Here is a 16,211-nt window from a genome sequence, read left to right on the forward strand (position 1 = left end):
AATTAGGAAGCTGCTCTGACAACCGTCAGGCCAGGAATCATGTGCTGCCTCTCCCTCCTCACTGTAATTGCAAGCAAGCCATAAACCTACAAAATAGCCACAAATTAAGAAACTGATTTGTGCTTTTCGACAGTCTTCTTGCTACTATATACAAAGTACACCACTGCCCCCAGATACTGACAGGTGATCTTCCTAGCCTAAACCAAAATAAAACAATGCTTCCAAACTCAAGTTTTTCAATTTAATAGCATTATTTGCAGAGTGCACCTGGGCATTGACATTAGTAAAACAAATATCACATTTAAACACAGCATGTACTACAAGTGCTGACAGAGAGAAATTTTTAAAGGAGTAAGCACAATAAATGTACAGTGTTTCCTAGTGCATTCGACTTGCAAATTCAACCAGAAATCAATAACAATGGATTGCAAGTTTGCAATTTATGTTTTTAACAAATTCCCTGGCATATTCAGTTTAGCATGGATGCTGATCACATAGGTTTTTGTTTGTTTGTATCATGTTTTGTAGCTACAGTATTTAAAAATTAATAAACTAGAAGTTATTTTCAATATACAAATCTGAAATAGAATGGGTAAACACATACTGATGCAGTGAATCTGAAAAAGCTACAATTTCTTTGGATTCCTATTGCATTATAATACAGCTTCCCACTTAAAGTAATTCACACTAGTAAGCACTGAACTGAGTAAAAGATACTTGCAGAATCAGCCTATTGTTACTACAGAGAAACACTCACAAAGAAAGCACAAACACACCTATCTATATCCATGTGTGCTTTTTTAGCTCAACTTAATTGCATACTTTCCAATACACTCTTTCCAACATGCATTTTATTTTTAACTGATGAAAGCTGCTCTGAAGATGGCAAGTGTGGAACATCAGTGGGAAAAAGCAAAAATGAACGTGCATCATTGTAAGATTCGTGGACATATAAGGATTAAATATTACAAGTCTGCATTGTACCAGGCTTCAGAATTATGCCTGGTGCTTCTTGTGTTAGCTGTTACCTGTTTATCAGATAAACATGTGGCCTCCCAGTGGTAAGTGATGGGCTAACAAAAGTTACTTTGCGGGGCTTCAAAAGTAGAGCACAACTCTGGAGCTGGACTTAAATTCAGGCTGCAGAGGAAGAAAATTTTAATTGAAGACAAGTACTACTTTTGATAGCATAACCATTCTGCTGTAACCAATATGCTCACCCACAAAGAATTATCTCACATATAATTGCTTTAATACTGATGAATAAATAATAACTGATGAAGAGACTTTGCTGGCAGTTACTACCATCAGCTGAAGAGAGGGCCTAAGGAAGAGCCTCAGGCCTTTAACCCAGCTAGTCATCAGCTGACAGAAATTGTCTGGTCTTGAGGTCATTCTTGCTATTAGACAAAAGTATTAATACATTTTTTAAATACAAAATAATTTTATAAAAGCTACTAACCGAATTGCATAGTAAGTGCATAGTTATTTTAAACAAGACTGATATTTTCAGTTTTTTCTAGTGACTAGCAAATTACAAAACTCACTGGGAAAAAGTTATTCTGCTGATCAACATCAGGTTTTTTCTTTTTCTTAGACTATTACTGCAAGTCAGCTCTTTAGTCTCCTCAGACTGATCACCACACTTCAGGTAAGGGAATGCCCAACACAGCTGTCCAGCTGGAAGCACTGTATTATATCCAGTCATCTCGTCTTAAGGACACGAATAAAACCATGGTCCCATGCTGGAACTAAATGAACATGAGCTGCTGGACATGTACTGATCCTGACCTAAATCTGCTTATGTGACTCTATTCACTAGCTCTTCCTGGAAAAAAATAATTTTTCACTTTTGCAGATCAAGCAATTATTACTACACAGATCACATTCTTGAGATCACTAGGTCTTTCTTAGTTGTATTAAGCCAAACTGAGTGAGCCCCCCAGGCACATGTCTGAGGGAATTCAATGCCAGGACTTCTACACAGGCTCTCTGCAAGGCAGAAAGCACAACAGAAACGCTAATTATCTTACTTTCCTTTAGCCAGATTATTAGAGCTCCTCCTCATTGGCCAGGGTAAGATTTAAATGTACTGTACAGCTTGTGAACATTAATTACATCTTAGATAAAGCAATATCAAAACAAAAGCAGTGCAATAAAGGTTGACTTTATTCTGGTGTAATTCTAATAGTAAGAGCTTTCTTAGCCTTAAGGTCTTTGTATCACGACAAAGTACTCAGCGCTGATGGCACTACAGTAACACTTAATACAGCTGAAAACAAGACATATCTGGTCATAAAGGTCTCTTTAGAAAGGAACATGCATGGGTTCAGGCAGTGGAGGTCCTACCCTGAGCAGCTGAACCAGCTGTGGTCAGGCAGACACTGCCAGCCCTGCAAAATGTGCTGCCACCACTTTGGAATAGAAGCAGGGGTAGGAAAAGTGAAACCACGCAAAATTCTTCTTTGGGTACTGTCTTCCCTCAGCATTTCTCCTCCTACTCACCACCACCCAGCTAGATAGCCACTTTCTTTCACAGCTGCTCATCCCATCTGCTCTGGTACTGTCTGCACTTGTCTCTTTAACCCCTGCATCCACAATTGCTCCTGACTTCACTTCTTTCCATACACTTTCTTTTTCTGTTTTGAGCAGATACTCCCCCAGACAAAAGAAACACTTCAGTGTTGCCAGTTGGCATTTTATTTCTAGACCTATCTCCACATCCCATCCACAGCAAAAAGGAAGAATAGGAGAAGATTAATCTCCCAGAAACATCTTTGCCAGCCATACATTCATCTCCACTGATACACTGTGTGCTCCCTCCTTCCACTAATTCAAAAACAGAAAGAATTTACAGGGGGAAAAATGAATTAACTTATGAGACACTGAAAAGCCATGCAGAAAATAGCGAGTTTTCCATGTTCACCTGACAAAGGAATGAGAAACAGAGGGTTTAGAGAACAGAAGCACTAATCCAAGCAGGGGAAAAAATAAAGTAGCAACAGTTGGAAAAGACCTGGTGGATTGAAAGCACAAATAAAGACACCAATGAAGGAAAGAAACACAGAGATGATGTGACAGAAGGAATACAATCCAACCAGCAATATTTTGCTTTTAAGAATAAGTTCTTTAACAAAGAACTTATGATGCATGATTAGGAAATGCAAAATAAGACAGCAAGCATGTGGAGGTAAGTGGAGTTTGCTGGATTATTGTACTGTGCAAAGATGACAGTATACAGATCCCATGATTTTCCCCAACTGCAGCTGGTACAACTGCTAGAGCCATACACTGATCAGCTAAGCCTGCTTGCAAGGGCCCCCCTCCTCCCTCAAAACAACATTACCTCAGGCATCACCCTCATAGAACTACACTGCTCCCTTAGTCCGTAGCAGCACAGATGACTGCACCACTGTCCTTTACACAGGAATAAAGTCCCTGCCTGAAGACAAAGGCGGTTGCTGTGATCTTCTGTAATCCCAGCTGAATCTGAACAACATATTATATACCTGTAATACATATAAAAAATCAGGTCTGCTTTTAAATTACTTAATCTGGAAGGGATATGGATCAAACCCACATGGACTTCAGAGTTATGCTTGTGATAGTGATTCACATCCACTATAAGATGCTCCTAAAAATAGCTGCTTGTCTTAATTCCCTTTTTCCAAATAATTTTAATGAAATACAAAACATCTTCATGCAAGAATTATATATGCTATAGCCACATAAGTATTTTGATTGGCTACCTAATCTTTCCAAAAGGCAGTTTCTATTTAAAACTTGACTTGTATTGAATGCCATGCTTAAGTTTAAACTAATTTGAAAGTCAGTCACATTCTTTGAGAAAAAATGAAAAGTCAAGATTTAAGCAAGCTTGACCAAAAAATCTGCTTTTCATCTCACAGCTAGTTCTATTCCTCAGAGTTTATCTTCCTTTGACCACAGTATTTTATTAATACTGCTCAGCTGGAAAAGAAGTGATATTATAATCATTAGCAGGATGTCAAAATTTGAAAGGACAGCCCACTCCCCCCAAAATGTTTTGTGAACTACAATGAGGTTCACAGAACTGCCAAAAGAAAAGCATAATTATATGCAAGCTGTGGTCTTTTAAGTGTCTACTAACAAATATAATACACACTGCATTAACTAAAATGAAGATTAACCAAGACAAGAAAGAGCCTATCAAGATGCTTATGCTGAAGGTTTGGGTAATTTTCATGAAAATCCATTCATTTTTATAAGCAAATTTACTTTAATTATACATTTAACTTAACTGCCATGGATATGAGGATAACTGTATTTTAGTAAAAAATGGCTTTGAAGGAAACGAAGAAATTTGAAATTCCATGTACAAGGATTCCAATGATTTCAAATTCACTCAGTGGCGTCCACAAACTCCTGGCATTGCAATATAAAAGACTCAAAAAGATGGATTACCGCAGCAATTCATCTGAAAGAATGCAGCTCTGAACTGAAGTACTTGCCATGAGTTCATACCTTAAAACACACTCTTTCAACAAAACTGAACCATGATAAAAGATGATCAGATCCCAAATGGAACTGAAAAACAGCAAGATATATTTAACCAATAACCCACTGCAAACTACTTCAGTATTCCTGGGCGTTATTATAGCTCTGTGATAAGGGCTTTATAAAAAAACAAGAGCTAAAACTCTAGACTAACCAAGTAATTTTACATGGTAACAGACTATCTCGATTTATGTAGGATTTTGGTCTCAAAGTTTTCACGAAGATTAGCTTACTAATTTTCATAATTGTTGGCAAAGTTCTGTCCAGTGGTACAAGCTGGTCGAATATACATGTGTATCTCCTACATGTGCTGAGCCAATAGACTCAAGCATAACTACAAGGCCCTAGTAATCAACAATTCCTAACAAAAGAATACTTGGATTTTCTGTTCAGATTCCAGGTAAATTGAAAGTCTTGAAAGCAGTTTTGAAAAAAAAAAAAAAAAAACACAAGAACAGCAGAAAGCTATCTGTTGTTTTACAAGACAAGTGTGCCTCTGTTTTCAAGGCATCAAATGTATTCAAGCAGCAAAAGTCTACAGGATATGAGCTCTAAACAATACTACAATAAAATGAGTTATGGAGGAAGTAGGTTGCATGCTTCAAATTGATGGTCCTGAGTTCCATCCCCAACCTTTCAAATATCTGGTTATGCCAATAGTGGTGATAAGATGAGGAGTAACAGTTTCAAAACAAAAGGGGGCAGGTTCAGATTAGGTGTTATGAAGAAATTCCTTACTCTGAGGGTGGTGATATACTGGAACAGGTTGCTCAGAAAAGCTATGGATGACCCATCCCTGGAAGCACTCAAGGCCAGGCTGGATGTGGTTTTTGAGTAACCTGGTCTAGTGGAAGGTGTGCTTGCCTGTGGCACAGGGGTTCAGAACTAGATGGTCTTTATGGTCCTTTCCAACCCAAACTGTTCTATGATCCTATGACGATTACTTAAGTCTCAGCAGTTCCCATATCATTATAGGTTAAAGCACCTCAGGAGAACCACTTCCTAGTCATACTTCCTCCTTGTGTGGTGCCAGAGAGTACTGTCACAGTCTGCTGGTTATGGCAGAAAAGGGCTGAAGAAAGGCCTCCAGTGTCCTACTCAACTGTTCCAATAACAAAAATAAGACTTATTTGTTGATCCCTTCAGAACAGCCTAAATGAGCCTAAATGCCAGTGCTTCCCGGGTCTGCCTTCCATCAGCACAGCCTCAAATCCATGCTAGGACTCTGATAGCAGAACAAAAAGCCAGATCAGTGAACTGTTTTGGCTGAAATCTCACCACATTTCTGGTTATTTTTCAGGTCAGTTTTCAGCCAGATCATATGGCTGTACAGAGCTGATGGCTGGCACAAGGAAGGCCAAGAACACCTTTGGCTCAGGGAAGGTGGATCAATCAGCTCCCTCCATTGCAGCACAATGCTCAGGCTGGCTCAAAGTGTCTAAGGAGATATTTCCTGATATGAACAGTCTGCAGCCCTTCCTCAAGCCCCCAGGCTACAGCACAAAATCATACAGCATTTGCTGGAGTATAAGGTGAACACTCCTTTGCCCAGGCTCACAGCTCAAACTGTTGTCTGGCCCTCTATTTCCAGAACTGGCTCTGTTTCGTTATTCATAGCAACTAAATAGGAAGGCTTTCTCTGTATGTTCACCTGAAAATCAAGATGACAGCGCTGTAAAATATTCTATTAAGCTGACAGCATTTCTCATGTATGTTTTGGTTTGTTATACAGTTCTGAGCTTGATATTTGTACACAAAACCAAAACTGACATAAACAAATAAAGGATTTTCTCTCGTTTGTTTCTTTTTTTTCAAGACATAACTCCTGGAATCATGCCATAGTTGCAAAAAACACCTTCAGAAACTTAGGACTTCCATCAGCCTCAGAAAGCAGATAGGTTGCAAAGTCCTGTTCCTGGGCAAAAGATCTAAGAGAGAAATTACTATATCAGCCTTCTGAGCTACTATACAGCACACCAAGGGATACGTCAGTAGCAAAGGAAGGAGACTGGAAACCTTACCAGTATTGCCACTTTAATAATCTCATGAACGCTTGTAATGAAAAGGCTATAGGAAAAACAAGAAAAAACTTGCCAAAAAAAAACCAAAGTGCAGTTTACCAGCATATTTAAAAGTTTAAAACTTCATCAGATAACCACACCTACTAAGCTAACCATGCACAAAAGGCACAAGACAAACTAAAAATGTTAGACAAACCTCCAGGAAAGGTCCCAAACAATACACATAATCATTAAATAGACAAGCAAATTTTTAAAATATTAATCAAGAATATATTTTAAATATTTGCTGGTACAATCCCTTTAGGGTTTTCAAAGTAATGAAATGTTTTTGGTATGTTAGAAATACTTACAACTACTCCACTCTTGGTGACAGTTTCCCGGTATGTAAAATTGCACACTGCCCAAGCCAGGTAATAGGTGGACATGAGAGGGGTCTGTGAAAAGTGATCTGTAACCCATCCATCTTCTTCAAAAACAGAAGTTTCAACTGGCATGTTGGACAAAGATAAGTAAGTAGCTTGATGTCTGATGCTGATTTTGAATGTGGCCTTGTAGATGGGCTCATCAAAGCAAGGAAAGGCTTTTCTGGCATGAGTAGGAGAAAACTGTGTAACACCAAGAAACCTAGAAAAGCAGAAAACAAAAATAAAAATTGATTATTAATTGTGCCTAGCACTTGATCACAGACATACCAAATAAGACACTGCTTGACCATTGTGATTTAAAGGAGGAAATAATTACAACTGTAATACACAAAATATATAGTGTTTGAACACTGCTTGATCATTTTCTTACTACATCTACTGCAATGCAATAGATACAAATTAATGGTCTACAAATTTCCTATAAATTTACAGACACCACACTAACACTAAAGAAATCAACCCTTGCCTTGCATCAAACTTCAGGTTCTCGCAGTATTGTTCATCAATATGTGGGGGAAAAAGCAAGCCACTGTTGGCTACACAATGCAAAACAAGCACACTCAGTTCAAACCAGGATTTAAGAGCCTTCAGGGAATTCACTCTGCCCTGAGACACTGACAGGGCGCTTTACCTTTCTCTGGGCATGAGAACTTACGGTCACACAGCGCACTCAGGAGGGTCATTGTTTTCCACAGCTGATTACTTCTCTACCAGCTGCATGTAGGCCTGGGACACAGTACTACATATCACTGCTGTGTCTGTGCACCTCCAAAAAAACCATCCTGTGAGCTTAGCAGAATCACAAATGAAAGCAAATTATTAAACCTGCATAAAGTATTTCACCATTCTTCTACCCGTGTTTTTTTTTTCCTGGTGTACTTTATAGAGAGCAAATCCATGTTCTCAGTTAATGGGCCAAATTTTGGAAAGATCTTTGAAGGAGGTAAAGGTATTTATTAAGCATGAATGGAAAGAATGGGAAGGCTTTAGCTTGACAATAAAACCTGTAACTTTTTTTTTTTTTTAACTAAATAAATTTTGATCCAGATACAGAATAGGACGCCTTCTGAATTGGAGACATGTATTTACACATTTGGAAAAAACCCATGGTCTTTTTGTAGAAAAAATAAGCTAAACTTAAAAGGTTGAAATATGGAGTTTGGTAAGAGTATTTTCTGGAGGCATGTAGAACAAGAAAATTACCATGGGCCAACCATGTAAATGTGAAGGTAGCATGCATGTAGGCCTTTTGATTCATGTCTCACCTTCCAAGGTTTCATCTGTGGAAATAACTGTGCAATTTTAGATACCAGGCAAACATTTATCAAGATTTTAGAGGCTGGCTGTTATTCAGCTGTTATTCCTCTGAGGGAAAAAGATGGGTGAATAGCTTTGATGTAATGAAAATGGTGATACCTATTATTAATCAGTATATAACTATTAATCTGCAATATGATACTCTAACATTGATAAAACAAAAACATAGGTACCCCATAGGGAAAAAAAAAAAGTATCATTAACTTTTTTTAAAACTTTTTGGATTTTACACATATTTTGGAGGCAATGAAGAAATAATTTTATTGAAACATTACACCTTTTTCTTGATAGAGTGCCTGATAGAACTAGATATATGTTTTCAATAAGGATAACTTTTTTAAAACTTGAAAAAATTTTCCACCACTGAAGCAGTTACCATTGGTCTTCTTTCTAAAATAAAAAGCCTTTTTTGGCTAACAATTATTGAAGGTATTCACATTTTTCTTGCCTCATGAAAAAACATGGATTATTAAAACCAGCATTTTGGATAAGATTGCTAAATCTAAAGTAAAAAGTTAGTGCCAGATATCTCCGTGTTAATCCAAAAAACTCCCATATCAATGGATTTGTACTACTGCAACAAAGCCAAATCAGCCAATTAAATGAAGCAAAGCAACTTAATTTATATGCAAAGTATTTCAAGTGGACCTGATTCTGCATTCTAGGCACACTCTAAACAGCTACAGACATCAACAGAGGCTTCAAGTGAGCATGGAAAACTGTACTGGCCTATTATTAACAAAGCAAGAATGATGAACTTTCCTCTGCAATTAACAATTTTAATGAGCTCCGACACACACGTAAATGCGTACTTAGGAAATATTGGTCATACTGTGATACCCTCTAAATAAGGAAGCTTTCCCGTGCCCTCTCTCCACATCTTCACCCCACTTCTCAGAGATCTTATCAGTCATCTTTAGTACACATTAGGCCACTGAAACAATCCCTTCATCAGGCTAATAAACCCTGGTAAACTCTTCATCTTCTGTGTTTTCACAGAGAGACAGATATATCCACATAGACATAACTGGGCAAACACAGAGCAGTCAATATTTCATACTAAAAATACACCAACTACCAATAATAGTGATATCTACAACATGTGCATTACTATCAAACATCGATTTGCTTGTTGTGCCACAAAGCAAAACAAACAAAATCTTAAAACTGCTTTAAAAAAAAAACCCTAACCATTTAAAGAAAACAAACAAGCTAAACCTAAAACATTGTTTATCTATTTCACTCTGTGTTCAAGTAAAACAAGCAGACTTCTACAGCGTGGCAAAAGTGAAGGGCAGTTTGACTATTTCATCCTTCCCTTTACACAGCTCTCTGGGTACCAACACTTTTACCTCCTGTTCCCAAAAATACCACCACAAAAAGTTGTACTTGAGGGCATGACGGGCTCACAGTCTGTCTCCTCAGAATACCCATGGCAGTAACTTGCAGGTGTTTTAACTCTATCTTGTCTATTAAAGGAAGATGTGTTTCCTCAATAACCTATTTTGACATCTTAGTTGTTAGAAGATTAAAGAATACGTCTTTGTTTTCTCTGCATGATATAAGAATTTTTTTTCCTTTTCACTTCCAAACTTTGATGTTCGTTAATATTATGCCTGCATACTCCTCCTGTAGCTCTGTACTATATTGCTGTTGATTATTGTCAGTAAATTCTAGCACATAATGCAAAGTAAATTTGTAGCATATCACTTGCATTTTACATTTCAAGTACAGTAAGAAAGATTTCAGTCCAAAAATAAACACTTGAACATAGCTTTTACCTTTCAGGCTGATTTACAACATTCACCTGTGAAGGCCAGAGAAACTAACTTTTGGGGAAAAAAATCATAAAGTGAAGGCATTAATATGTTTGTGATGCCTCCCAGCAGAGTTATTTGCTCCTCATGTACAACAAAAGTGAAAAATGATGGTTTGGACCCTTTTACAGCAAGTACCAGTCCAATGAGGCTGATGTACTTTATTTGAATATAAAGTTGTCAAAAAATCAAAGCCCTGCTGGAACAGCAAGGTCTCCCAGAGCATGCAAGTCTGTCTGTCTATCATAACAGAAGCTGTCTGTGTTTGAGGACTAAAAACAGTTATATGTATCATATTAAAAAATGGGTTATTAATCGGAATGCAAATTGTTACTGTAAGAGCACTCTCTGATCAAAAAAGTTCCCTGGTTTAGAATGGGTATTATTCACTTTATACTATAGTGAGTCATTAAGCCTCTGACAGATGAAAAGGAAAAACACTTTTTCTATTTAACACCTTAAACTACAACCAAGCAATGACTACAGTTATAAAAATATTTTACTGAAGGAAATGTAAGTGAGCTGGTGTAAAGGAAAAACATGCCACTGATTTCAATATAGCAATGCTACCTTACGTAAGGTAAGTAATTTGCCCATGACTATACTTAACTGTATTAAAAACAAAGTAATTTATATCTGAAAACTTACACACGGAGCACTGCGAAAAACATTTTACCATCACCTTCCACTCTGTGTCTTAAACTATCCTGATGACTGAAGCAGTGAACAGACCTTTTTTTGTTGGTGATGGTTTCTAAATCTCAACTAGGGGATAAGTGTAGTACAGTAGCTCTGGAGAAATGTCACTGCCACACCTATTTGACAGTTCAATTATTCCTACACAAAGTCAAAGTACACGAGAATAATAACTGCTTAAATAACTTCTCAGATTTGTAAAGTGAATTATACCCCCTGCTGTTAACAGTATTTTGTTTTCTCATTTGCCCATTTCAATACAGATCTGTAAGAACTCCCTATTACCCCAACCATTCAGTCAACTGTGACAAAAGGCATTTTATCCGCATCTTTTCTTACAACTGTGCTTTTTCAAATTTCCTTTTTATTTCACTCTGATGACAAATTGCAAAAACTTAATTTCGATCCCGCTTGAGGTTCTAATATCAGGCTTTTGAAAATTGTCAGTAATCTTGTAATGAAAATATGTTTTAATAAAAGGGCTTTTGACTTAATTGAGTTGGTGAGGATGCTTTTCATGTCTTAATATTTTTGCCCGGTTCTACCAACTATAAAATCTTTGTTTCATTTAAATTGTTTCCACAATCTAAAACACTAAGTTTCAGGAAAAGAAAACCTGTCACTGCACAGATATTTCAAGAAAGGACAGCTTAAAAAGAATCCAATTCTAAAATTATAAACCATGCCAGAACTATCAAGAAGTCCATCCTTGCCTTTCTTTTCCATTACAAAGCCTCAATGTGGTGAGAAAACACCTTCTTTAAAAAGAAAGCCTCTGTAACTGAACGGGGCCCTCCACAATAACCCTGCCCACCAGAACAAGGGCCCAGACAGGGACCCAAGGGGCTTTCACTACGTGAGTAAATACAGATCAAGACTGAATCTTGCTCTGCCCGCAAATGAAGCAGGTTTGTCGGGTCACAGGGTGTAAATCTGCCGCGACCCAGCTGTACTGTAAACGCATTCAGCGTATGTGAAAACTCATCCCACCACGTTTTCTGCTTTACCAAACAGAATAAAAGCAAAACAGAAGTCTCGCTGCCCTACACGCTGCTATTTGTAACCTGACGAGGCTCTGTCATACCAGGGCACACGGCAGTCGAACACAGTGCCTTTGTGTGAAACAGACCCGGAGCCTCTGCCTTGACAAGGACCTAGCGGACGTTCTGCCTCACCGGCGGCACCCTCGCAAGTTTGCTCCTTGCCACCGTCCGTCCCCAAGCTGCGCCGGGCCATCTCCCGACCCGGCGGCCGCTCCCCGCAGCCCTGCCCGCGCAGGCGGGGCGTGCAGGGGGCAGGCGGAGCGCTCCGCTCACCGGCGGCGGCCCCGGCTCACCCCGGCCCGGCCTCCGCACGGCCCAGCCCGCACCGCCCCGCGGCAGCTCCGCCCGCCCCCGCTCGCTCCCGCAGCCTCGGCCGCCCTCCAGCCGCTCTCACGGCTGGCTCACGACACCGGCCGGTGGCTTGGAGCGGGCCAGGGCTCGCGGTCCCCGAGAACGCCCGCATCTTTGCTCTGACAGCCGAGCCCTACGGAGATGACCTGACAGAGGTGACGGGGGTATGCGAGGCCTGGCCTGCGCTCAGCAGCCGGCCGGCCTTGGCGGCCGTAGCCCCCTCCCGGGCAGCCGGCCGAGCCCCGCACCCTTCGGCAGGACCACCGGGGCCGAGCAGCGCGGAGCCAGCGGCATCACCCGCCTGGCGGCGCCGCGGCCGCCGGGTCCTAGCGCCGCCCTAGCCGAAGTTGGCGCGGGGGCCGCCAACTTCGATCAGAGTTGGGTTTGAGGCGACGCGGCCCGTCCGCTACCTTCGCTCGCCGTGGAGGACGTAGGAGCTGCGGAAAAAGCCCAGCAGCTCGTTCTCGATGAGGGCGTTGTAGATGATCTTAAGGTTGTAACTTCTCTGCACCTCCAGGCTGCGGTTGAGGACCACGACGAACACCTGGGTCTGGGGGTAGAAGAAGGTGCGGGCCACCCGCACTCCGCCGGCCAGCTTGTCCTCGGCCACGCGCACCGCCTCGATGTGCATGCGGTGGGCGTGCAGCACGATGTAGCGGCTGGCGTTACGCACCTCCAGCTGCACGTTCACCTCCCCGCTGAAGGTGAAGTTCTCCATGAAGGCGGTCAGCATCAGGTTGTAGTGCAGCGGCCGCAGGTGCCGCGGCAGCCGCGGCCGGGCCCAGGGCGGCAGCTCCCGCCGCCGCTGCCACTCCTCCTCCTCCTCCTCCTCCTCTTCCTCCGCCGCTTCCCCGCCCCGCGCATCCTCCTCCGGCCGGCCGGGGGGTTGCCCCGCACCGTGCGGCTGCCGGGCTACCCCCGAAAGGCTCCCGTTGCCGCCGGCCCGCGGCGGACCGTCGGCGGCGGCGCCGCACTCCTCGAAGCGGACGCTGAGCAGCACGGCAATCATGGTCACTGCCAGCAGCGCTAGGATGGAGACAGCGAAGCCCAGCACCAGGCGCTTGTGCACGGCGATGTGCCGCTCCGTGGTGCGGGGTCTTGGCCCCGCCGCTTCGGCCCAAGGTCCCGGCGGCAGCCCCCGGCTGCCGTTCCGCAAGGCGGCCTCCTCCTCGATCATCATGGGGGTGACGGGCGGGCGCTTCTCACGCTTCTCCTCCAGGGCCATCACGGCAGCGCCGCCCCCGCCTCCCGCGGGGCCGCCGCCACCCGAGGGGGCCCCGACAGCATGGGAGACTCCGAGGCAGGGGGCCCTCGGCCCGCGTGGGACGCACGGTCTCTCACTTCCCAACGAGCCGCATCACCCTGGCCGCCGGGAGCCCCGCGTTGGAGCAGCCCTCAGGGAGGGGAACGGGACGAGGACGAGGTCGGGTCGGGTCAGGCTAGAGGCGGCGGGCGCTCCCCGCCGTCCGGCCGCCGGGCCACGGCGCGCAGGCAACTTGTGCGGCTTCTGCGGGGCACTTCAGCACATGCCGCCGAGCGCACCTCGGCGCCAGGGGGGAGGGCTCTGCCGCCCCGGCCCCCCGCTAGCGCCGCCGTCCGCAGGGAGCTCTCTTTCCCCCGCGTCCCGAGCCGCCGAGGCCAGGGTCGGGCTCCTCGCCCGGCCCCGGCAGCGCCCGAGCCATGCGCGCCCCCGGGGCGCCGCCGCGCAGGTCGGCCCGTCCCAGCGGGGCTCGCCCGGCACCGGGGGCGGTGGCACCGGACAGCGGCGCGGGCCGGGCCCGTCCTCCTCTTCCTGATAGCGGGTCAGGCTCCTGAGAGTCGCTTCTCTTATTTTCTCTTTCCCGTCTCCTGCAGGTACAGAGCAATCTCCCGGCTGGCTCGAGCAGAGGCGGCTATATATAGGCACCGGGGAGAGGCGAGGGAAGGGAAGGGAAAGGATGGGAAGGGGGGAGAGGCGGGCAAGCCCCGCCGCCCCTCGGCTTCAGCGGCTGCTCCGGCTGCCGGCGGTGACGGCGGCGCCCCGGGGGAGCGGGCGGGGGCGGGAGGCGGGGGCGACGCGGGGACGAGGGAGGCTTTTCTCCGGTGTGTCACACGCGGCGGCTCCGGGGGAGGTCGCTGAGGCGGCGGAGGGAGCCCCGGCCGGGGCGGGCGCAGGGCGAGGGCCAGGCTGCGCCGGGAGTGGGGAGGCTGCAAAGCCTCCCAGCCGCAGGACTGCCCGGGATTACACACGAATGCGTGTGCTCTCCACATAAATATTGAATGCCCTTACTGTGCCATATTTATAGAGACTTAATAAAGAGCCGCCGACTACGTGTTTGAACGACAATAGTGCTGTCATACTAACGTGAGGATGGAGCTCAGAAAAGGATAAATACTCCTACTTAAATCGATAGGATTAATATGCCCGGGAAAAAATCGTGCCGTAAGCGTTGGCTGGTACTTTCAGAAATCCCCATGCCGTAACTCCGCGGCCCAAGGACTTTGTCTCTTGCTCTCCTTGTTGTCAGTGCTGAACCCCCACCCCTCAGCTGGAAGGATTTAAAGATGTGTTAAATGCTGCCTGCGATAATACAGCAACGCTTGGCTTGAGTACCCCTAGGAGTGAGTCCCTGTGTGGAAAGCCGAATCAGCCTACTTTTTCCAGTTGCACCCAAACTTTTGTACATAGGATCTGCAAACACACAGAATTAATATATACAGCAAGGATCTAGATCAATGTCTGAGAGCATCTCTGTTCCCCTTATTTTGCTTGCATACTTCAAAAACCATCTCTGTTCATTTTCACTTTTGAAGCTCTTCAGCTCCAATCTTGTAAGCAGTCACAGATGTGTCTATCTTTGGCATTCAGTCCTGTGGAATCTATGGGAATATATGCTGTACATCAAGTTAAATGCATACATGACAATTCACAGGATAAATGCCTTACTTTCCATAGTGAAAAGAACAAAAAATCAAGTCCTGCACTTCTTTCATAAGCAAAGCAAATCTGAAGAGTTTCATTACATGTGATATATTAGCCATTTTACTTCAAGAGGAAATGCCTAATCTTTCTTTGTCCTGAATCTTCGACATCTTCAAGAAGTGTTACATCACTTTGCATACTGTTGCAGAATACAAATGATCATTTATTGACACTTAAACCAGATTAAGGATTACCAGTTTCAGTATAAGGAGTTTGCTAGCTTCCTTATATATTCCTATAGAAGGATTGTATTCAGGTCTACTGTCTCTGGAAAGAAATTAGCCTTTATTTTTATCTTGCAGCACAGTCTAAAAAAGGTTTTTAATCTTAACAAATTTTAATTAGAGGTATGTTGATACACTTTCTCATTGTGTTTGTATGTCCTAGGAGGACTAAGATTTTGCTCAATAATGAGTGTTGCCCTGTATTTCCTGTGGTGATATTTGGCTGCCCACCTGTTAGAACAGGTCAAAGAACAGAAACATTTTATTATCTGAAAAGAGCCTTCATTACTCGTTGACTGAAGTTTGAAGCAGAAAGGTAGAAAACTATTGCTATGTGATTTGGAAAAAAAAAAAAGAAACTGACATGGCAAAATAACATCCAAAGCTACAGGTTTAAAATGTCAGTTTCTATATGTTTCATTAAACCCTTTAAAAGTGGGCACAAAAGGAAGTGCCTGAGTGCTTTTAAGATTTTGTGTACAGGCTGTCAGCATCAGGCATTAGTAAAATAGGCAGTGTTTTCCTCTGTCGCTCTCTGAACTGCACTTTCAGTTATGTTTGTTCTTGTCAGCGGTGCAGGGAGATGTTCAGGCAAAGATGTAATCAAGAGTAGAAGTAACCTGGAATAAAGTAGTACATTATGCCCTATTTATAAACATTTCTGACTTTTAATAATTTTAATTAAATACAGTTCAATAGTTACAAGTTTCACAGGTTAAGGTTTTTGTGAAGCCTTTTCAGAAAAGCAGTGAGTAGTTGGGCAAACCAGATTTGCCACTTTTAGAGAGGAAGATACAAGTGTGTGTGTGTATGAGAACA

General features: G+C 43.3%; 1 protein-coding gene across 1 annotated transcript in view; it reads right to left on the reverse strand.

Moving 5' to 3' along the window:
* The window catches only part of TRHDE (thyrotropin releasing hormone degrading enzyme), a 210,402-nt gene extending 196,611 nt beyond the window's left edge, over positions 1-13,791 (reverse strand). The window contains exons 1-2 of the mRNA XM_058022136.1: positions 12,617-13,791; positions 6,908-7,181 (exon numbers count right to left, since the gene is read on the reverse strand). Coding sequence (XP_057878119.1) covers positions 6,908-7,181; positions 12,617-13,431 — 1,089 coding nt within the window. The 5' untranslated portion in view covers positions 13,432-13,791. The remainder of the gene's footprint in view (positions 1-6,907; positions 7,182-12,616) is intronic.
* Positions 13,792-16,211: the final 2,420 nt, after the last annotated feature.

Source organism: Melospiza georgiana, chromosome 4 (genome assembly GCF_028018845.1).
Source record: "Melospiza georgiana isolate bMelGeo1 chromosome 4, bMelGeo1.pri, whole genome shotgun sequence".
In the NCBI taxonomy this organism is placed as follows: Eukaryota; Metazoa; Chordata; class Aves; order Passeriformes; family Passerellidae; genus Melospiza; species Melospiza georgiana.